The 24,682-nt window shown below is 41.8% G+C and overlaps 1 protein-coding gene across 2 annotated transcripts in view; it reads right to left on the bottom strand.

Moving 5' to 3' along the window:
• Window positions 1-10,996: 10,996 nt before the first annotated feature.
• The window catches only part of FRMD3 (FERM domain containing 3), a 279,111-nt gene continuing 265,425 nt past the window's right edge, over window positions 10,997-24,682 (bottom strand). Inside the window, exon 14 of one of the 2 annotated variants that reach the window (XM_077248986.1) lies at window positions 10,997-20,326. In XM_077248986.1, the coding sequence (XP_077105101.1) occupies window positions 19,728-20,326 (599 nt within the window). In that variant the 3' untranslated portion in view covers window positions 10,997-19,727. The remainder of the gene's footprint in view (window positions 20,327-24,682) is intronic. The other variant, XM_077248987.1, reaches the window with a different exon arrangement.

Here is a 24,682-nt window from a genome sequence, read left to right as displayed (position 1 = left end):
CTTATTACCCCATATGCCACTGCTGCAGGGCAGTGGGAAGGGAGAGGCTAAGTGTCAGAATTGGCGCATCGTACAGATGCACCAATTCTGGGGCGGCTGGGTGCTGGTATTTGTAGCCAGGGGGGTCAATATCCATGGTCCTTCTCTAGGCTATGAATGTCAGCCCGCAGCTGTCTGCCTAGCCTTTTCTGGCTATTAATTATAGGGGGACCCCACGTCATTTTTTTGGGGGGTCCCACTTTTTTAATAGCCAGTAAAGGCTAAATATACAGCTGCGGGCTGATATTCATAGCCTGGGAAGTTCCATGTGTATTAACCCCTTCTCTGGCTAGAGATATTGGCCCCGGCCGTTGGCTTTCCCTCTCTGGTGCAGAAAATAGTGCGGGAGTACGCCTTTTTTTTTAAATTAAAGATATTAGGTGCAGATTTTGTGTATGTGTCTTCAACTGTTTATGTACTATTTTATTTATCTATCTAGCTATTTATATCTGTCTATCTATCAATGTCTGTCTGTCTGTGTAAACACTATTCTTCCATGGAGTATTTAAAATAAGAGGTTGGACAAAGAAATGACATCACAATTCGTTTTTTTTTTTAAATAATAGATCTTTATTTAAGTTACAAAAAAGCATTAAAATCCGCATGAAAAAACCGCATCAAATCCGCGCTGATTTTTATCTGCGTTTTCTGCCAAGAGGTGCAGATTCTGTACAGAAAATTCTGCAGGCAAATGTGCAACGTGTGCACATACCCTTAGAATACCTTCCAGGATTTTACCCACAGTAGAGGTTAAGCTTACTGGCCTATAATTTCCGAGTTCAGTTTTTGTCCCCTTTTTGAATATTGGCACCACATTTGCTATACGCCAGTCCTGTGGTACAGACCCTGTTATTATGGACTCTTTCAAGATTAAAAATAATGGTCTATCAATAACTGCACTTATTTCCTGCAATACTCGGGATATATCCCATCTGGGCCTGGAGATTTGTCAATTCTAGTAATTTTTAGACACCGCCATACTTCCTGCTGGTTAAGCAGGTGACATTTAGGCTGTGTGCACACGTTCTGAATTTTTTGCGTTTTTTCACTATAAAAATGCAATAAAACCGCGGAAAAAAAACACATCCACTAAGCATCCTATTAATAGAATGCAATCCACAATTTTTGTGCATATGTTGCGTTTTTGTCCACGAAAAAACGCATCGTGGATTGTTCATTAATTTTGCGGATTTTTCGTGGATTTCCCGCTATTTAATGCATTGGGAAGCTCCAGAAAAAAACGTGAAAAATCGCACAAAAAAAGCGAAAAAAAGCATGCGAATTTCCTGCTGCAGCTTTCATGCTGCATTTTTCACCGTGATGCATTTTTTTTCGCGGAAAAAAAGCAATATGTGCACAAAAATTGCGTATTGCATTCTATTAATAGAATGCTTAGTGGATGCATTTATTTTTTTCCATGTTTTTATAGCGAAAAATACACGAAAAATCCGGAACGTGTGCACACAGCCTTAATGGGGAATTTTTTTATCACTGATCATATTGTCTGCCTTGGGGTTTTCTTGTGTAAATACTGTTGAAAAAAAAGTTATTTAGCATATTGGCTTTTTTCCTCATCCTCATCCACCATTTCACCCAGACTTTTTAAGGGGGCCAACACTATTATTTTTTAGTTTCTTACTACTTATGTAGTTAAAAAATATTTTGGGATTATTTTTACTCTCTCTGGCAATGAGTCTCTCTGTCTCAATCTTTGCTGCCTTGATTTGCTTTTTACAGAATTTATTTAATTTTCTGTATTTATTTAATGCCTCATCACTACCTACTTCCTTTAATTCTCTAAATGCTTTCTTTTTGTCCCTTATTGCGCCCCTTACAGCTCTATTTAGCCATATTGGTTTCCTCCTATTTCTAGCATGTTTATTCCCGTAGGACAGGGGTGGGGAACCTTATTCCAGCCGGCGGCCATTTGGAAATTTCTACAATCACCCGAGGGCCACATAAAAATGATCACCTTGAAAATTAGCCCGGTATATTTAGTCAAACAATTAATTAACTTAGTAACTTACCCTTAATGTGGTGGCTGGAGCTGCTTTTCTTTGGTGCAGCTGTGATGTTAGGTGGTGCTGATCATGTTGCTTCTCACTGCTGCTTTTTCAGGGGTGGCACGAAGATCACAGGGGGCACAGAAATCACAGGGGGGCACAAAGATCAAAGGAGGGCACATAGCTGGGGGGCACAGAGATCACGGAGGGGCACATAGCTGGAGGGGACAGAAATCACGGGGCACAGATTACATGGGAGCACAAATATAACGGGGTACATAGCAGAGGGGCACAGGGATCACAGCGGGGCACATAGATCACAGGGGGCACAAAGCTGAGAGCCACAGAGATCACAGGGATGCACATAGCTGGGGGGCACATGGATCACAGGGGGGCATATAACTGGAGGGCACAGAAATCACAGGGGGGCATATAGATGGAGAGCACATAAATCACAGGGGGCACAAAGATCAAAGGAGGGCACATAGCTGGGGGCACAGAGATCATGGAGTGAGCACTCTGCGGTCCAGCTCACCCCAAACCATCTCGATTGGGTTCAGGTCTAAAGACTGTGGAGGCCAGGTAATCTGGCGTAGCACCCCATCACTCTCCTTCTTGGTCAAATAGCCATTACACAGCCTGGAGGTGTGTTTGGGGTCATTGTCCTGTTGAAAAATAAATGATGGTCCAAGTAAACGCAAACCGGATGGAATAGCATGGCGCTGCAAGATGCTGTGGTAGCCATGCTGGTTCAGTATGCCTTCAATTTTGAATAAGTCCCCAACAGTGTCACCAGCAAGCACCCCCACACCATCACACCTCCTCCTCCATGCTTCACGGTGGGAACCTGGCATGTAGAGTCCATCCGTTCACCTTTTCTGTGTCGCACAAAGACACGGTGTTTGGAACCAAAGATCTCAAATTTGGACTCATCAGACCAAAGCACAGATTTCCACTGGTCTAATGTCCATTCCTTGTGTTCTTTAGCCCAAACAAGTCTCTTCTGCTTGTTGCCTGTCCTTAGCAGTGGTTTCCTAGCAGCTATTTTACCATGAAGGCCTGCTGCACAAAGTCTCCTCTTAACAGTTGTTGTAGAGATGTGTCTGCTGCTAGAACTCTGTGTGGCATTGACCTGGTCTCTAATCTGAGCTGCTGATAACCTGCGATTTCTGAGGCTGATGACTTGGATAAACTTATCCTCAGAAGCAGAGGTGACTCTTGGTCTTCCTTTCCTGGGGCGGTCCTCATGTGAGCCAGTTTCTTTGCAGCGCTTGATGGTTTTTGCCACTGCACTCTCAAAGTTTTCCCAATGTTTCAGACTGACTGACCTTCATTTCTTAAAGTAATGGCCACTCGTTTTTCTTTACTTAGCTGCTTTTTTCTTGCCATAATACAAATTCTAACAGTCTATTCAGTGGGACTATCAGCTGTGTATCCACCAGACTTCTGCACAACACAACTGATGGTCCCAACCCCATTTATAAGGCAAGAGATCCCACTTATTAAACCTGACAGGGCACACCTGTGAAGTGAAAACCATTCCCGGTGACTACCTCTTGAAGTTCATCAAGAGAATGCCAAGAGTGTGCAAAACAGTCATCAAAGCAAAAGGTGGCTACTTTGAAGAACCTAGAATATAAGACATAATTTCAGTTGTTTCACACTTTTTTGTTAAGTATATAATTCCACATGTGTTAATTCATAGTTTGATGCCTTCAGTGTGAAGGTACAGTTTTCATAGTCATGAAAATACAGAAAAATCTTTAAATGAGAAGGTGTGTCCAAACTTTTGGTCTGTACTGTAGCTGGAGGGCACAGAAATCACAAGGGGAACAGATATCACAGAGAGGTACATAGCTGGGGGGCACAGATCACAGGAGGCATATAGCTGGAGGGGCAGAGAGATCACAGGGGGGAAAAGATATCACAGGGGGCACATAGCTGGGGGCACAGAGATCACAGGAGGCATATAGCTAGAGGACACAGAAATCACAGGGGGCATATAGCTGCGGGGAGGCAGAGAGATCACAGGGGAACAGAGATAATTGGGGGACACAGAAATCTCAGGAGGGGCAGAGATGACATGGGGGCACATTGCTGGGAGGCACAGAGATCACAGAAGGGGCACAGAGATGACATGGGGGCACATAGCTGGGAGGCACAGAGATCATAGGGGGCTTATAGATGTGGGAGCAAAGAGATCATATTGGGGAACATAGTGGGGGGTATAGAGGTCACGGGGGCACAGGGATCACAGGAGGGGCACAGAGATGACATGGGTCCACATAGCTGGGAGGCAGAGATCACAGGGAGCTTATAGGTGGGGGAGCAAGGAGATCGTATTGGGGCACATAGCAGGGGCACATAGATCACAGGGGGCACATAGCTGGGGGCACAGGGATTACAGGAGGGGTACGGAGATGACATGGGTCCACATAGCTGGGAGGCACAGAGATCACAGGAGGCTTATAGTTGGGGGAGTAAAGAGATATTGGGGCACATAGCGGGGGGCACAGAGATCACAGGGGGCACATAGCTGGGGAGCACAGGGATCACAGGAGGGGCACAGAGATGACATGGGGGCACATAGCTGGGAGGCACAGATCTCAGGGGGCTTATAGTTGGGGGAGCAAAGAGATCATATTGGGGCACATTGCGGGGGGCACAGAGGTCACAGTGGGCACATAGCTGAGGGGCACAGATCACCTGCAGACATAGCTGCCAGCACACAGAATGCTTTGCACTCTCTGGCAGCAGCTCTTCTTCTGGGACAGGAGGACGGGAGAGAATTCGGCACTAACCACGCCCACCCAGGTTGCAACCCCGCCCGCCCTTAACTAACCCCGCCCCATCACTAACCCCGCCCACCCCAATGACATCATTCATGTGCAGGGCAGGCAGCATTCTGTGATGAAAGCTGCATGCCGTGCACTTCGAGTTAAAGGGCCGGCAGCTGGCAGGATGCGGCTGCCGCTCGGGCATTGCGAACTCCGGGGACCTTCCCGTGGGCTGAATGGAAAGCCACCGGAGGTTCACCACCCCTGCCATAGGGTATATAATATCTAGATGTGCCTAAACAGTGGCAATGCCCAACAAGGGCACCCTTTTTGGAACTAATCTAGTTTCCTGGTAAGTGAATTTTTTAATGTAGTGGCATACGTGAGTTGTGCAGTATTTGTCAGGTTGTCATATTTCAGTCGTGTAAGTCAGAAATGAATTTAGTAATGCATGGAGGTGTGGCACAGTCTGAAGCATTCTTTCATACACAGGTCAGGTTTCTTGGGGCAGGTGTCGCATTGATAAATGGTGTACTTGCATATTCCCCTTTTGTAACACACTCGGCACCCCTTTTGCAACTTACCATTTTTTTCACCTCCCCCAGGAAATGTTGACCTGGTACGATACGTGCACCTTCAGTTCTGTAAGTCTTGGGGCCCGCTCTTTCCTGATCTCCATAGATTAAAGCCTTGATCACTACCTCCTGGAACTGAAGGTACAACGTAGTGGTCTGGCCTGCACATCATAGCAGGAAAGCGATGAGAATTGCCATCTGTATGATGTGCATGGTCAGCTTCTTGTACCACACCTTGGCCTTTCTCAAAGCACTGTTTGGTTGGAGGAGATGATCAGGGAGATCAACGCCCCCATGTTTTTGTTGTACCCCAGTACACAGTCCGGTTTGCAGACCTGTGAAGTTACCTCGTACAGCGCTGAGGGCGCTGCCATCACCATGTATGGTGGTCAAGAAAAAGACATCTCTCTTGTCCATGTACTTGACTACCAGCAGGTGGTCGCTACATTGGGCTTTGCTGTCACCCCTTCTGAGCATCTGTCCAAGCGTTTTCGGGAGGCCTCTCTGATTTTTGCAGACAGTACCGCAGGCTGCGGTACCTCGTGCAGAGAGGGATTTGAAGAGTGGGATGCTGGTATAAAAGTCATCTACTAGAGGTGATAATATTTATTCAGCATTGGGGGCACGAAATCCCACAAAATTTTCCCACTCATTCCCAGGACAGGAGGGCATTCAGGGGTTCAATCCGGGTGTCCTTCCCTTCATAAACTCTAAACCTGTGGGTGTACCCTGAGGTACTCTGACACAGCTTATAGAGTTTAATTCTGTACCTGGCCCTCTTACTGGGCAGGTACTGATGGAATTTGAGCCTCCCCTTGAAATGAATTAAGGACTTATCCACGCAGATGTCCCTTTGGGGCACGTACACTTAAGCAAACTTTTTGTTGAAGTGTTCGACAACCAGACAAACTTTGAATAGACAGTTAAAGTTGGTGTAATCTCGGAGAGGACACCGTGCATTATCGGTATAATGCAGGAATTTGTGGATGGCCTCAAAACGTGTCTGGGCCATGACCATTCGGAACACTGGGAGTGTTGTATAAAACATCAACACTCCAATATTGCTGAAGTTCTGGATTTTTCAGGATCTCCATGTGAAGGACCAGGCTTCAAAACTTCTTCATTTCAACTGTGTCTACAGGAGACCAGTTAGAAAATGATGAATCGGGGTTTTGTGCCAAAAACTGATGAGCATACAAATTAGTTTGGGCCACCATGAGGGTAACAAAATCCTCAGAGAAAAAGACTTTGAAAGGAATCAGTGCCTCATAATTTTCGGAGGGGCGAGGTAAATACGGGGTCAGGAATGGTTCATCTTCTGTCCTGAGACGTCTGCGTGGCAGATCAGCAGCACCTGAGGAGGAAGAGGACGAATCTGGAAAATAAAGAAATGTGGGATCCTCTCCCTCACCATCAGTGTTGGAGGCAGGGAAAGCATATGCCTCCTCCACTGAATAGTGCATTTGGGACAAATGGGATGAGCGGGATGACTTTTTTTTATGTATGTGGTGATTGTGTCAGCACTTTATTTAATTGTGTGTGAGAGATAGTGCTTTGTTTGAAAAGAAAAAGCTTACAGAAAAAAAGCAGCAACCAGGGAAGCCAGCAACCAGGGAAAAAAGTCAGTGAAAAGAAAAGTGTAAAACAGCAGACACGAGCTCTGATGAGTGAATTGCATCACTAATCAAAGCTCAGCAGCTGCTGGAAGTGCACACAGGGGTAGCGAAAAAGAAAAGCGTCTAAAACAGCAGGCACGAGTTCTGATGAGTGAACTGCGTCACAAATCAAAGCTCGGCAGCTGCTGGAAGTGCACACAGGGGTGGCGAAAAAGAAAAGTGTCTAAAACAGCAGGCACGAGTTCTGATGAGTGAACTGCGTCACAAATCAAAGCTCAGCAGCTGCTGGATGTGTGCATCGGGGTGGCACAAAAGGAGGGTGAAAAAGAAAAGTGGATAACAGCAGGCACGAGCTCTGATGAGTTAACTACGTCACTAATCAAAGCTCGGTGGCTGCTGGATGTGCACACAGGGGTGGCAAAAAAGAAAAATTTAAAATAGCAGGTACAAGCTCTGATGAGTGAACAGGGTCACTAGTAAAAGCTCAGCAGCTGCTGGATGTGTGCACGGAGGTGGCGCAAAGGCAGGTGAAAAAGAAAAGTGGAAAACAGCGAACATGAGTGCTGATCGGTGAACTGCGTCACCAAGCAAGGCTCGGCGGCTGCTGGGTGTGCGCATGAGGGTGGCTCAAAGGGGGGTGGAAGGGGGTAAAAAGAGGGGGAAGAGAGGGAAGGGGGGATTGGGGTGGATGAGGAGAGATCAGGCAGGGATCAGGGATCAAAACAAACTTGTTGTTTTTCTTCTGTCTTGTCTTCTTTCTTCTCTGTTCTGTGACACCACAAGGCCTAGCACAGGGCAGATCCTGCAGAGTGATCGCTCTGCAGAAATCCTCAGCTACTGTGAGGACCTGCAGCGCTATCACAGACAGGTAACAGAGTGGTCAAACCATTGCTGTGCCCTGTCATTGGTGCGATCGATGATTACATTGATCGCACCAATCAGAGCTGGCCCTGGGGATGCTGGCATTGCCAGGTAAAGGCCTAGGATCGGTGCTATCGGAGCTCCGATCCTAGACAGGTCAAAGCACGGTCACACCACGGCTGATCGATGTATTCGTCGATCGCGCCATTCAGCAGGTCCAGGCCATGCCTGGCGTTGCCAAGCGCCAGCGTAGGATTAGTGCTCTGGCAGCTCCAATCCTAAGCAGGGCACATTGCGGTCATACCGTGGCTGTGCCCTGTGATTGGCGCGATCGATGTAATCATCGATCGTGCCAATCAGAGTGGGTTCAGCGATGCCTGGTATTGCCAGGCACCAGCCTAGGATCGTTGTTCCTGGAGCACCGATCGTAAACTGGGACACCAGTGTTTCAAGCAATCTGATTGCCTGAAACACTGAGAAATGCTGCAATTGGCTATTCAAAATTGAACAGCTAATCATAGCGATTGTGGTTACGGAGCAGCAACACCCCCAGGATGACGGAACCATCTACCCAGAGGTAAGATGGTGCCAGAATTTTAATGCAATCACCGCGACTTTGGTCACAGTGTCGCATTAAAAAAATGACATAATAATCCATCCCTTTGTCAGATAGGACCAGGTCATATGAACGGAATATTACGTCCAATATCAGAAAGGGGTTAAAGGGCTTTATTCTGGCTTTGTATTTTTTACAATATGACTATGGGGTTAAGATGCCTCTCTATTACTAACACCTGGGCTTCGTTGTTTTTTTCTGGAGTCCCCTGTAAACTAACCCGATAATGCTAAGCAAACAGCTGTGTGCTGTTATTAATAGCCTGGGAACCTTTTGGGATATTGTCCCCTTTCCCAGATTAGTAACATCAGCCCCCAGTCACGGGATTTCCCTCTGCTGGTTATCAAAATTACAAATGAGCCTACGCCAATTTTTAAATGTAATTCTTAATTTTAGACACGATGTACACAGCGGGTGAATACAGCTTCCATCATTGTAGCCAGGGCATGCAGAGCTCAGGGAGACCAGGTGACAATGATCAGAGCTGTCTTCAGCACCCAGGAGCAGCTAGCTATACAGCTTCTCCCAGGCGCCGGCACGTGTCACACAGATGACACACGGACAGCAAACAGATACACAGATGTTACACACATACATACAGATAGCACACGGACACTGACCACAGATCTCACTAGTACTGTTTTTTTCCAGTACAGGAATCACCAGGACATGTGAAGGGGGCCAAAAAAATGTATTTGATGGTTTACAAATGTTTTGCCAAATATGACCACTAGATGGTGCAATTGATCAAGAAGTGAATTTCTATTTCCATTGGACTTTTGCTGGTCTTGTATACTGTAAATTGGAAATAACAATGCTGGAGATTATTAGTTCCAAACTATAATCTAGAAAGGATAATTGTAACAAAAATGTAACCAAAGATTAATAGTAATAGTAGTTCAGAATGAAGAATTAGTATTTTTAAAAATAAAATGAAAAGTGCCATGAATGTGTAAAAACAAGTCAGTGTAAGTAATGTTATCAACCTTCTAGATAAAACAGGACCTGGATAAATTAATACATAAAAATTTAATTCCATCTATACTATACTGTATTGTTCAATGTTATGGCTCACCTAATGAGGTGGATTCTCTAACTGAGAGATGTCCAAATGAGCAGCATGGACTGGACGTGTTATTGCAGAGTGGTATCATAGAGTTGGATTATTATTTATTAGGCTTGTCTGTATAGCACCATTATATTATCAGCACTGTGTCCATTGGGGATCACAATCTAAATTCCCTATCAGTATGTCTTTGGAGTGGGGGAAGAAACCTGAGTAATCAGAGGAAACCATGAAGAACATACAAACTCCTTGTAGATGTTGTCTTCGGTGGGATTCAAACCCAGGACGCCAGCGCTGCAAGATGGCAGTGCTAACGACTGAGCCACCGTGCTGACCAATGCACATACAACACATACGTCTAAAGGAGGCCTTAGTGAGAGTATCAATGCCAATACTGTATTCCATTAGTTGACTATATTACATCAGAAATATTTTCGCTGATGCTATATAGAAAAAGTAGATAATGTAATAGTCATGATTTGCTCCTTCATCCATTTCGCTTCATTTAAAAATATTGCACAGCTACATTAATGTGGAAAAACAGTAAGAAAAATTAGCAAAAACCTCTTGTATGTGCAGAAACTTGAACCTAACCCATCGTTCTTGCTCCTTGAGCAACAGGAGCAATGATCTTCGTCCAAGTAGTTAAGCCTCATTCAGACCTATGTGAAAAACAGACTGATTTTGATCCGTGCACTGGATCAGATTTTTATCAGTATATTAGTCTTCACCATCAGGGATTCTCTTGTATGCCAAAAAAAAAACCAAGGAACCTGGAAAACGTCTCCTAATATAGTCCTTTCTTTCTCCTTGGACAAATGTAAATAATGAAAAGCTCCTGATTAGCAATGAAAAACAACAAACACGATTTTTGGAATTTGCAATATATGGGTCCCCTTTCATCAAATGTTTTAAAGGTCATCTGTTAGGAGGATAGGAGTAGTAGTCTGCGCTGCTGTGCTGGACTCAAGAAATCCAGAGGATGTAGTAAGGGATTGCATCATTTATTCTCAACGCATTTCGAAGTTGAGCCAACTTTTTCATCAGAACCTGTGGCTCTCCTACAATTGTTCTACAGACCTGGGAGTCTGTCCCACTTTGATTCTCCAGAAGGTGAGCATTTCCTATACCTCTCACCAAGACCAAGTTCTCCACCGGTTAAGACCCTATTACGCTTGGTGTTACCCCTTTTTCAAAGGTCATCTGTTGACAGAGGAGATTCCATTGTCCATTGCCGTAAAATGATTTTCTTTGCTTCCAGCAATACCAAGTGTGCGTTATCCAAAGTCATAACCTTTGCTCCTGTGCGCCGCTGTCCCGGATGAGAATGCAATAAATACAGCCAACGTCTGGCTTAGCCTTAGAAAAGCCCTTTTTATTAAAAGAAAAAGGTCTTATTCCAAAAAAGATTAATTTTATTACAACCAAAGACAGTGCATTAGAGTAGCCCTTCCTTTATTTTACTGGAATGTGAGTTATCTAAAAGTAATAAACTAAAGACCAAGATCACACAGTGAGGTTGTACTACCGTATTACATGTTTTTCTCCACCAAATTTGGGATTTGATCCTACAAAGTATTCATTTTCCTTAAGGCCAGGTTCAGGCAGGCATATTAGACCAAGGTCAGGCCAGAATTTGTGCTGACAACTCCGTAGGGGCCTCCCTGGTTGGCCGGAGAATTTTGTCTGTAATATGGGTGCACAAAAGCCCCTATAATACTCTGGTGTGATACCGTACCCGAGTGGGTAATCCTGGTCTTGTATAGAGAGAGTTGGTTGATACATCTTAGATGTCTAGAGAAAAAAGCCACTGGATATGAAGGAGTTTCTGAAGACTTTTGTAGGATTTTATTAGGGATTGTCTGAAGAGTACTATACAAAACAATCTGGATATGACATAGAAATGTGAAATTTATTTCATACAAAGATCATAAGGCTGCAATTACAGGTAGAATGTCTCCTATTTTACAACGGAACGTTCTACATACAGGTTTATTATGAGCTCCCAGAGTTGTGTTGTAAAGGACGAGCTACAGAAAGAAGTACACTGTAATTACACATAGTAACACATAGCACTGTTCCAACGTCATCGTAAGCCAGCTACACATAACCGCCACTGCACAGACGGACCACATGAAATATCACAGATCACCAGAAACTCCGCTGAAATGATCCATCGTTTCTCTGTGCTTTCATCACATGGGCCAACGTCCAGTTTTACCGAGCCGACCAAATCTCCCACAGCTGTCAAATAACAATAATAGCTCGGCTGTGGTTTTTCAGTATCTTAATCCTCAGGGTGAAAGGCGAATGCTATTTTAAAGCAGAGATCACATTTTCTATTAGTGAAGGGATAAGTAGAAACATAAACCTTTGTAAATATCTGCTCATTCCAGGACTGTACTTTAGTGGGAAACAAATGCTAGCACTGTGCCCCACTCAGGACTGTCGCGGATGGCTGCAGAGAAGGGGTCAGATTATGCCTGCAATAACCTTACCCCATATGGTCCTACTGCACCGAACACCATAGGGTGCGTGCTTCAGTATATGGGACCCCTGGATCACCGCCATCTGAGCTAGGCATTAAGCTGGCTACACACTGCCATATTTGCATCAAGACTTTCTTATTAATAAAATACAATAATTCCTTCACATTTATAACCCGTTTCATTTTTGCAAGAATAGGGCATAAGGATCCTGGAATTGAAAAATAACCCCGTCTGATTTGTTTTTATATCAGTATGTATCCCATAGAAGTAAACAGCGTTTGTCTTAAAAACGTTACGATAATGCTATCGTGATTGCCCTACACATGGGGGCCCTTGGTTTCAGGCATGGTCACATGGACAAGGTGTAGTGTGGATTTTTTTAAATCATTATTTGATATTAATTTTCCATATGATAAGCAATTGCTGGGTAAATAAAGGGTGCATCTTCTTTTTTTAGTCCTTGTAACCAGCCTGCAGTGGTGAAGGATGGCAAACAAGAAGTAGCACAACAATGGGCCAGAGTCTAAAATGTGTACTAACTAAAACATAGTGTAACTGTTATATAAAATTGTATATTACAAATGTGCTTACTGTTTCACAATGAGTGAGAGCCAAATGGAGCTTACATTGTAGGGTTCACTGAGGTAGGGACTGGTGTGAACAAACAAAATCTGCAAATATAGGTTCTACCTATTTAGGCCATTACATAAAAATGTATAAGCTAAGGACGGACATACTACTTACTGGTGTAACCTGTGTAGCACCAAAATATCTACAAATTTCGGACTAAGTCATAGTCCTTACTCTTGGATCCATGACTAAGAAATATGACTTAGTCGGAAATGCGCAGAAAAAGCTCATATTTTCGCAACATTGGGAATGTCCTGTTTTTCACATTTTTCACCCCAAAAAAGGACTGGATTCTCCCTATATCCTCTTTCATCTATTACCACCAAGCAGGAGGGGTTTTATTTCCGGGTCGAAGATCACCGGCAACTTCAATTTGGGTGAGCTGCATTGTATTTTTCTTTGCATCACAATTACTTGTCAATTATCGGAGCGAAAAAAGTTAATTATTTTTGATGAGCTTTCAGCTAAGAGGGGCCCCGTACTGTCTGTGTCCGCCCCTGTATAAAAGGATCATATATGTTAATTAGGGATTATCGAATAGCTTCAGATAAGAACTTATCCAAATAGCTACAGCGCTTCCCGAATAGCTGCATCGGGAACCCGGATACCTGGAGCGCTCCCGATATCGGTATCTGGGTTCCTGATGCAGCTCTTCGGTAAGCGCTATAGCTATTCGCTCATCCCTAATGTTAATCTTAATGCTTCTGTTATACCTATAGAAATAACGTATGCTGCTCTGTGATGTCAGCAGCATATTGCATGCTCCTGTGAAGGAGGAATGGAAAGTTAAGGATTGTCTGTCTTCACTGGCCCCATCATCCTGATACTTTTTCGCTAGTAAAACCTAGTGTACCAAGCACAAGGATTGGTCCAGGGGCAGCTATACAGCTAATGATAAGTAATAGTTGAGGACTTGTCCATAGCAAACCAAAAACTTGACATTTTCCAGCTCCCATTAGAAGTGAGAGCTGGATACCTTTGTGTCATCTCTCCTGGATGTCTGTAAACTTTACCGATTCCTAATGTTTGTCACTTGCAATGAGCCATCGACGTTCATCAGCCATGCTTTACACTTGCTGTAACCTGCTTCTAGTCCTTCTACATATGGACTAATGTGTTACCAGACAAATTACAAGACTTAGCACGTTAAAACAAGGTCTAATGATGTGTTAATGCACATAACAACCTGCGTCACTGTATATGAAGAGCAGGAGCCCAATACATACAGAAGATATGACAATTCACACACGATAATGAATAAATATGGGTCTCCACACATTGGCCATGTGGAAGGATAGCCGTCATCAAGATATCGCCCTGTGCACACAGCCTAATGGCATTCTGAGGTCTACGATACAGAGCATATTATGGGCACGAGTAGCCATACTGACATCTTTACTCTGTCATGGAATGATATGGCGATTGCAGAAATCAGACTATTGTTGGCAACAAGGCCACTATCTCTAGGATGATTTTCTTGGCAGCAAAATTGTCTTACTATTAGAGATGAGCGAACGTGAACTTAAAAGTACAGGGTTTGTACCGGACACTTAGGGTCCGGTGCTAAACGCTGAACACGGACTTCTCCCGGAAGTTCATTTCAATGTTTGGAGTTTTTGGAGTCCTGGAGAAGTGACAGAGAGAGAGGGAGAGCGATTTGGGTCCCCATTTGGGGAGGAGAGAGATTCGGGCTCTGGTTCAAGTTCGGGTACATGTCCGCTCATCCCTACTCATTATGTATCTTGATGACAACTTTCCTTCACCCTAATATTGGAGGAAACAACATGACATTTGCAAACTGTACAAGATATTACAGATCACCACCAAAAGAGAGTTCTATGGGAGGCAAAATCTGCCATTATGAGCAGCTACAACAATACTCAGATTAAATCTGACCTTTAATAAGCCCTTCATGTCTCAGAATGACATGCAACGTGTAATCTCATGGATGGATACAATTACATGTACAATTCTGATTGCTGGATCAACGTTTGCATTCACTTTTCAATGACATGGTTCCAAATTTTGACCACGGTTTGTTAAAAAAGGCCTCTTAAGCTACAATAATGCAGGAATCCTGACTGCCTCCATATGTGAATATGAGAAGGGTGGAGGGGTAGGACCCTGCAACAGGATGGAGGTGAAAAGGGACGGACACGCCATATAGAGGGCATTGCATCAGTAAGTTAATTTGTAATAAAGGCTGTTACATATCAGATACTGCAGTGAGTATAAAGCCTTAGTCTTATCCAAAGCTGTGTGTTAAGCGATACATCCAGTTACCTCCTTTATGTTCTTCAGCTCTGTACTGTTACTCCCTGCATTCAAAAACAAGACATAAATTCACCCTTTTAGTGACTCGTACTAACTAGCAAATGCAGCCTGTCATGTGTGAATGCAAAATATTCAGTGCAATGAATTTACAGTTAAATTCAATCTTTTGTGCTTCCTCTGCATAGAAAACAATGTCGATTAGGATGTAAAATATGTAATGTGTCCATTTTATGCAGCCATAATACCACAGAATTGCATCTGAAACTACTACGGCCCTAGGGTTCTTCTGAACTTACAGGGAATTTGTTAGTAACATCAACTCCCCCCCACTCCCCCAATGCATATATGGGTATGTAGGTCTTTCAAATGTATATATCTACCCATTCACATTTTTATATTTTCTATCTATTGCTGCTTTCCCAAATAATTACAATTTTAAATCATATGCATATGAGGCATTAAGTTCTCTGGGCGTGGCAGAGCACTAAAGAAACTCTTGCCTCCTGAGCTTCTTACCCCAACCAGAACCAGCCTCTTTAGTCCACTGTCTGCAAGGAAATCAGGCAGTGTATTATCAATCAAGCAAAAGAGGCATGAATGTATATGAATTAAAGCTCTAATTATTTGGGAGTGCAGCAACAGATAGAAGACAGAAAGGTGTTCATGGATTTACATTTCCGAGACCTGCATAGCCTATATATGCTATTTGGTGGGGATGATTTTACTGGCAGATTTTCTTTAACTAAGATTACAGGAGGTAACATGTTGATATAAGCTCAGCTCAGTACAACCATGGATGGTCTGGGTGTTGCCAACGTAACACAGATTAAGAAATATGGCAGCATTATGACTATGTGAAAGCAACCAAAAACTGTCAGTGGTGGCACAATGATAGACTCTTATGTACATAGATGCATTATATATATATATGTATATATATATATATATATATATATATATATATATGTGTATCTAATAAAATAAATTACACAAATCAATTAAATTACACAAAATATAAACAATAACATGGCTAAAATGTTTACTTTAAATATAGTGCAAGCATATGCTTTAGAATTGGGGTATGACTTTACATGTAAGATGTTCTTTATTTATGATGTAACAAATTGAGATGACGAATGATTTGGTTGCCAGGACACTTTTTTAATTTAAATGTATGAATTTGAGGCTAAAAATAATTTGTGCAATTGGGTTTCATTAAAAATGATGCACAGTTTGACTTTTGCAGGCTCTGTTTTCCTCAACCTCTAGCTTTAATGTAGTCTCAGAGGAGCTCAGAATAGACAGATAAGAGTTCCCTCAGACCATGATAATATGATGACTGACGTACTCTGTGCTAACTCATTCAGCAGCCAGCAATAGACAGTGCAAAAGAGAGGCTATAGAATGCATAGGGTGCTACATTATTTATGGAAACCAACTGCAATTGTAAAAATGATTTTGAGCCCTGGTTACACGCACTTAAGCAAAATAAATGTCCCCAAAAGTGGACGCCCCTGTAAAGGTTTTTCCCCAAGAATGAACTTTTTCCTCCTAAAATTCTCAATGGGTGAAAATAACATACTCTTCTTTGCTTCAGCATCAGCTTTGTAACACAATCTGTAGTGAATATTTACAGACACCAGTGGTGACAGCACTACTATAGCGCATGTCACCACTGCAGCCAATCGCTGGGCTCATCAACTCTGCCAATGTAGATGGCATGAGTCACTGAGCTCAGTCTTGGGCACATCTTACAAATACTTCCACCAGAAATCTGCCAAAAACTCCTTGATAATTTGGGGCCAATGTATCTACTCCTGGAGTATGGGTCTGGGCCAATTTGCAGTAGTATGTTGAGTTGTGCTTTAATCCTACCCAGAAGTGTCCTATTATAATTATCATTGTACAAACATAGACCATGCTGTAACCAGCTTCTGTGAGTGCAGTGCATACCCATAAGGGCTCATACTCACTGGCGAGGAAAACGGACGAGTGCAATCTGATAAAAAATCGGATTGCATTCGGACCAATGTTATTCAATAGGTGACATCTCATTTGCGATTTTTTTTCAGCTGAAATCGGACTGAGGAAAAAATCGCAGCCTGCTGCGATTTGCTGCGAGTCTCGCCAATGCAAGTCAATGGGTGCGAGAGAAAAAAAAAGCACGGAATATGGACCATCCGTTTTCCGTCCGTTTTTTACAGATACCTTACCATTCTGTGGCATAGAACAATGTAAATGGTCCTGTAAATGATGGTATAAAAATAGTTGCAGAGAAAAAGAACGCATTGCATACGGATGTCATACGGATGTTAAACAGATGGTGCGATTAAAAAATCGCATTGAACTCGAATGACAATCGCATAGTTTGCATCCAATTTTTTTGGCCCAGATTACGGACCGTTTTTTTTTTTCTCGCAAATGGGTATGAGCCCTAAGGCCAAGTAAAAACGTGCGTATTTCATGGCCTGTATATGGACCCCAGTGCCCAGGCTGATCCCGGACCTCCAGACCCAAACTGAAACCTCATTGACACATATGAAGCCTTAAGTTCATGTCAGAAGACCTGGCCCCAGACGGGGCATTGCAGTTTGTATACAGACCATGAAATACGCTAATGTGAACAAGGCCTGTGTTTTCTGCAACTTAAAAAATTTCACTTTTAATTGTAAAAAAAATGTGAAGAGTGTAGAAAAAAATGCATTTTTAATTGTTATTAATTTAAAAAGGTGCTTTACTATATTGTTAGCCCGTATGTGTAAAATCTTGCTTATCGTCTAGAGAAATGTTACAGCACACAGCTGCTCGGCGTTGTTGGGCGTACAAATAGCTGTAGTCACACTAACAGACCAGTGCACAAACAGGAAAGGTGTAATAAAAGAGTTAAGAGCGTTCAACAGAGGCTACACAGCAACTTTGGTCACAATGCCGATTGCGCTCCATGTCGCTGCTACGTCACACCACAATGCCACCCGCAAGGTACTGCTTCCGTGACTAGCAGATCGCAAAAAATACAAATCGTTCCAACTTTTTGAGATACATGAGCGACATAGCGTGATCTTGATCTGCGTGACCTCAGTGTCAGCCAAAATTGTCGTGTAGCCCCAGCCTTAGGAAGCAAATTTAAATGAATAACATTTAAGAAATGCATTTTTAGTATTCTCTCCAGCTGTTTTATTTTCTGTTGAACTTGAAATATTTCTTTTAAGCATGATGGATAAACAGCTTTAAAGAGAATCTGTCAGCAGATTTTTTTTCTTGCTATGTAATCTGAGAGCAGCGTGCTGTAAGGGCAGAGACCGGGATTCCAGTGATGTGTCACTTACTGGGTTTGCTATAGGTTCAATACAATGAGTGATTTATCACCAACAGATTTTCATTAAAGGACAAGCTGCCTCGTGTCAACCATGCCCCGACCACTGATTGGCAGTTTCTCAATGCACAGTGTACACAGAAAGCTGCCAATCAGTGGTACATAACTTTCTTAGCACTGCTAGATCTGCAGAAGAGAAAACTGATTTTATCAAAACTGATGCACCCAATAAATGAAGTGAAAATATCACTGGAATCAGGGTCTCTGCTCCTACATCATGCTGGTCTCAGATGGGGTAGCAAAAACCTGGTGGCAGATCCTCTTTAATGTCTCAGTTTACAATAAATAATCAATGACCTTGCATTATTGTGTGCAGCCAATAAAAACTGAAAATAACTCGTTTATGAAAATGCCATTTAAGCAATATTACCTGCACAAGTGATATAAAGGCTTGGACGTGTACATGGATATAGCAGACAACTACTTTGGTTGTTTTATTCTTCTATACTCAGAATGTTCGGCTCTATTTTGCACACGTGAAAGAGGTCATGTGTAATAATCGATAAAAGAATTGTAATTCAGGAAACTTAAAACAGTTTCTTTCTTTTCTGGAAAGTGTAATACATTTAAATGAAATGTTATCAGAAATTTGAGTGGATCGTCCCCTTTTCATATTCATGTACAGGTTTGTGCGTGGGTATTTACAATGTACACTGACTTAGTGGGAACATACCCCCTCGTCACCTGTATGAAACCCTTGTCACCTGTAAGAAACCCTTGTCACCTGTATGAAACCCTTGTCACCCGTAGTCATCACCAATATATCAGCTGAACACTGGCCATGTGCTATGCAAATACCAGCTGTGCTTAAATGAAAAATATACACAAAGACTAAAAGAGAATAAAACGTTGGGAAAAAAAAAATCAATATTGCCAGACACTTAAAAATATCTTTCTCAACATGCGCTTGTGCATTAATCTTTTAGGCTTATACAATTAAATAAGTTAAGAAGACATATTTCTTTACTACAAATTTACCAAAATATTTCAACACATAAAAAGGTAAGAAAATAAAACCAGCAAATAAAATGTTGCTTGTATAGGCATCGGCTACCCGTTCCACTGCCAGGGATGACGGTATGTAACAGTCCTTTCTGGCAGGAAGGGGTTATAGGAGATTATACTGAGGTTTATATTCAAATTGTCTCTTCAATAACGGATGAAAGTGGAAGTTCTTGACATTTTTTTTTATATACATCATTATGTTGATTGCTAAAAATATAGAAATATTTCCTTAAGTACCTCACTATACAGTAGAAAACAATGGAATCTAAACAGTTTACAAGGTATTTCTGTATTTTTGGTAAGAGTATCAGTAAAACATTTAAGGATTGGAAAGACCGCTTTGAGATGTGGTGGGGAAGAGAATGATCTGAATATAACCCTCAGTGACTAATATTGCAATAGTTTAAGAGCTGTTGGCAACATTAAGTGCCCAGCTGATTTTACATGCCAGCCACTTCCTTAGCGGGCAGTAGTATTCATTGTGGAACTGCTCAAACTCCGGAGTCTGTCGGATGTCATGTAGAAAAGAAATGTCAATGTCTGACTCCAGCAGGACGAGCAACAATGGTAGGAGCACCAAGAGCAACCCCAAAGCTACCAGAGCAAGCCGGGAGAAACTCTTCAGAAACGCATTCAGCTGCATGTTTCCCATTAGAAAATTGTAGCTCACACTTAGTGCTTTTCGGGCTTCCTTCATTTCTTCTTCCTCTGCAATCAAAAAGGCATGTTCATCTGCATCAAATTCCTCAAATGAATCAGTACCGTCTCTTTCACCCTCTGATCGGAGCGTGCTGTTAAAGAGCATCTCCACCCCCTCATCTATTGGTGTGGGCAACAAGCTAGCACTGGGGTTGTACATCTGCTCGGAGATGGTTAGAGGCTCCTCTTTAATGCTGTCCTCTCCATCAAATCGGAGATCTGCCATCACCTCATTATCCCTAGATGGGGAGTTGCCAGGCACAGGGGAAGAATTACCATCATTCTGCTGTGACAGAAGGATACCTGCAGAAAACAACAAAGAAACAGTCATTGTCAGGATGTCTACACATGAACACGTTGTCCGCCATGAGCTAGTAGTGGACAATCCAGGTTTTTATTTCAGAAGGCACGGTTAGCAACACTTGATTGTGAGAACACTCTAGTTAGCGGTTACAGCATCCGTAGTGTAAGTGAAGCACAGGACAGAAGTCTAGGCCTCATGGCCACATATCTGGGACCGGAGGGTAACGGATTTCCTAGTTTGGCATGGGATTGTTCACATTCATCTGGCACACCAATTGTTGCAGTGGACCCTTCAAAGAGTCCAATAAGAAAACACTACATGTTGCGTTTTTCTACAACTCTGCAGTAGAAACCGGTGTAAAGTTTTTACTGCACTATTTCACAAAGAGGCATCCAGTAACAAAGTATATCACACAGCATAAGCTTCTTTCCTACATGAGATATATGCCACTTTATGACTATCCTCCCAACGTATTCTAGAAACTCTACCTAACTGCAAGTATAGACGTCAGAGTGAGCGTTGTGGGAAAATTTCCCACCGTGCTCGCTCTGACATCAGAAAGGTGAAGTTGATTGGCTGTGAACTCGCAGGACCTGTCTGACGTCACCGTGAGCAGGAGAACTTTCTCACACTCGCAGTGCCCTCAAATAGGTAATAGGAGTTCACAGAGAGACACACTGAGCACACAGTGCTCAGTATCTCTACTGGATGACCGGCTGTATGGTCATCCAGTAGAGATGTAGCAGATGTAGATGTAGCTGAGCTGGAGCCGTCGTGGGACAAATGGATTAGCCGCATCTCTGTGGAAAAGTGAGGAATATTGTTTTGTTTTTTTACTCTTTTGCAGATGACGAGGGCAAAAATCCAGGTATGAAAAACTTGTTGCATCATTCCCAAGAAGTCTCATGGCTGTACTAGCTCAAAAGGGTGCTTCTACTTAATACTGAGCAAAGGGTCTGAATACTTATGGCCAGTTTTTCTTTTTTCATACATTTGCAAAAATTTCTACATTTGTGATTTCAGTCAAGATGAGGTGCAGAGTGTACATTAATGAGAAAAGAATGAACTAAATGGCTGCAATGAAACAAACAGTGAAAAATTTAAAGGGGTCTGAATACTTTGCGTACCCACTGTATTATATATATATATATATATATATATATATATATATATATATATATATATATATATATATATACATATATATTCTATTCTAACCTGTCACGCTGTGATATTGCTGTACGTGGCACATGAATTAACAGCTTTTTTTTTATCTATGCAATATAAATACACATATATATATATATATATATATATGCACACACACACACACACACGTGTGACACTGACATCTATATATACTGTATATGTATTATATGTGTATCTATCTATTCTATTCTAACCTGTCAGTGTGATTTTACTGTACACTGCACATGAATTGACGACTTTTCAAAGGACACCGGTGTGTAAAAATCGGACAGCACTGGCATGGTCCGAGTGCTGTGCGATTTTTTTCTCGCAGCCATAGACTGGCATTGGTGAGTCTCGGTGACAATCGCAGCATGCTGCGATTTTACAAACACGTCGAATACGCGTGAGAAAATAAACGGTGATGTGAGCTGCCCCATAGATGAAAACTGGTGCGAGTGCTATGCAATGTTTTCTCACATAGAACTCGCCCGTATTCTATGATATTGTGACTCCGGCCTAAAAGCAGAAGTTTTGGCAGTTTGCTGGTTGGGAACATTGAAGTGAGTGTGTTAACATGATGCCAAGTATAAAATGTAGAAATTCTTCATGTTGCTGATATTCGCATTATTTTCAAAAATCAAAAACAGGCTTTTCTACCTTAATAGTGAATGGTGTAGGGAAATTGTAGAGAACCTATTACTAATTATGCGTATCCTGGACAATATAATAGTAATACCCCAGTCAGAGATCTGCTTCAGAGAGAATGGCGTTAAGACGTACAGTGTGTTAGAGAGGTTAATTTATATACAGACAAAATTAATTGGTTTTTCACTTGGGGACCTGTGGTGCTTATTGTGTCGTGACCTCTGTGTAATTACATAATCTTCTTTTCCATGGCAGTATACCATACCACAGATAATAATTCTTCTATGTTTACGAGTCAAGATATTTCAACCAATTAATCGCATGTCAGAGGATAATTACCAGGTTCTATTGAGTGTATTGTATGTACATCTATTGCTTGGTTGCAAAACAACAGACATATTTATTATACTGTGCTTCTGTATTAATCATAGTAATAGCATGTAGGATCTGCCAACAATCATCCTCTTGTGCACTATGCATAGCACAAGTGATCGGATGATTGCAGCTTCGAGTCCCCTAAGGAGACAAACAAATACAGCAAAAAGTGAAAAATGAAAAATATGAAGAAAAAAAAATTCAACCCCCCCCCCCCCCCTTTTGCCTCATTAAAAATAGAGTACAGAAGCAAAATAATCTGATTGGTTAACGGGGTAAAGGAAAAAAATTAAAAAATGCCAGAATTAAGTTTTTTCCAGCCACTGCAGCAATAAAATGCAATAAGAGGCAATCAAAACATCGTATCTACCCACAAATGGTATCCTCAGGGTGCAAAAAATAAGCCATCACCCAGCCCCAGATCCTGAAAAAAAATGGTGACAAAAACTGTTTTTTTTCATAGAAATTTTCGCTTTTTTTTTCATCACTTAAATAAAAAAAAAACAAAAAAACTATACATGTTTGTGATCTGAGTACCCGTACTGAACTGGAGAATCATATTGTCTGCTCAATTTTACTGTATAGTTAACATGGTAAATAAAAAACTCAAACTATAGTTAAATTGCACTTTTTTTTTGCAGGAATTCTTTTCCCTTTTTTCCAGTGAACTATTTAGAAACAATGGTGTAATTCAAAAGTACAACTCGTTCTGTAAAAACCAAGTCATCGTACGGCTGTATTGATTGAAAAATAAAAAGGTCATGACACTTGGAAAAAAGGGAAAGAAAAAGCGGAAAAAAAAAACGAAAAATGGCCATGACGTGAAGGGGCTAAGGAAGTGGCCGGCAGGAATTATGAAAGCTTTAATGCGATTTCTGAAGTATAAAAGTGACAAATAAAAATCTTACATGCCTCGTAAAATAAAGCAAAAAACTTTTTTTTTTTTCACAAAATTTGTATTTTTTTTCATCACTTAAATAGAAAAAAATAGGTGCAAGTTTGGTATCGTGGTGATCGCACTGACCTGGAGAACAAGGGCATTTTTCTGCACAATGAACCCAAAACAATGGCGGAATTGCATTTTTTTTTTTTCACCAGTTCATCCCACTTTTTCATTACATTATATGGTAAAGTGAATGGTGTCATTCAAAACTACAGCGCGTCCTACAAAACACAGGCTTTATATGTCATAAGTCTGTTGACAGAAAAATAGTCATGGCTTATGAGAGAAGACAAGGAAAAAAACTAAAGCATAACAGCAAAAAATGTGCTCATCATTAAGGGGTTAAGTAAACTATTCAGTTTAGTGGCTTTGTATAATTCCACTAATTATACAAAAATAAAAAGACATAATACCCATTGTTATTAGTTCAAACAGATTGGTAACCAGAGTTAAACTACAGGATGAAAGCTGGCATAGGTTTCCACATCATCTCTTCTTACATGTTCACATTACACTGTGGTCAATCAATGGATTAATACTTTAGTGCCCAATACTATCCACCTGGCCTCTCTTCACCCCAGTAAAGCTGCGTTCCCACGACAAGCTTTTGATGAGTTTTTTATGCTGTGTATTTTCAGAAAAACTTAAGTAACACATTTTACTTAATGGGTGTAAACATGGCGAAGAAAATCTGCAACATCAAAAACTCACCAAAAGCTCATCGTAGGAACAGAGCCTAACACAGCACCTGAAGCACATTACAGGACGGAAGCAAGTTTTACCAGCACTTGTGGCTTTGATCCTAGATCCAAACTTCAGCAAGCGAATGAAAATCTCTTTGCTGGAGTGATTCACCATGCGCAAATAAATACTTTTTGTAGTCTTGATTTTAACCAAGCACTTCACCATTGTGACTGACTCTTGATGAGCTGTACCACACACTGAATTGTATCAGTACTAAGGAAGAATAGTTTAGCTATGCTTGTGCCAGAAAAGCTTATAGCGAGCAAGAGAATAGGAAGGTCACAAAAACAAAGCCAAGGGATTTAAATAGGTGGATAAAATGATTTGCCACTCTAATAATAAACGCTGTGGAACTCAACACTTTATCCTTTCTCACTATGTATAGAATATGTGCTTACAGATAATCTAATCAATTCATTCAATGTGGTCTTTGAGTAACAGTAGATATACAGTGGAG

Source organism: Ranitomeya variabilis, chromosome 1 (assembly GCF_051348905.1).
Source record: "Ranitomeya variabilis isolate aRanVar5 chromosome 1, aRanVar5.hap1, whole genome shotgun sequence".
NCBI classification, from domain to species: Eukaryota; Metazoa; Chordata; class Amphibia; order Anura; family Dendrobatidae; genus Ranitomeya; species Ranitomeya variabilis.
Note: the sequence above shows the minus strand (reverse complement) of the source record. Positions and strands in the feature narration are given on the sequence as shown.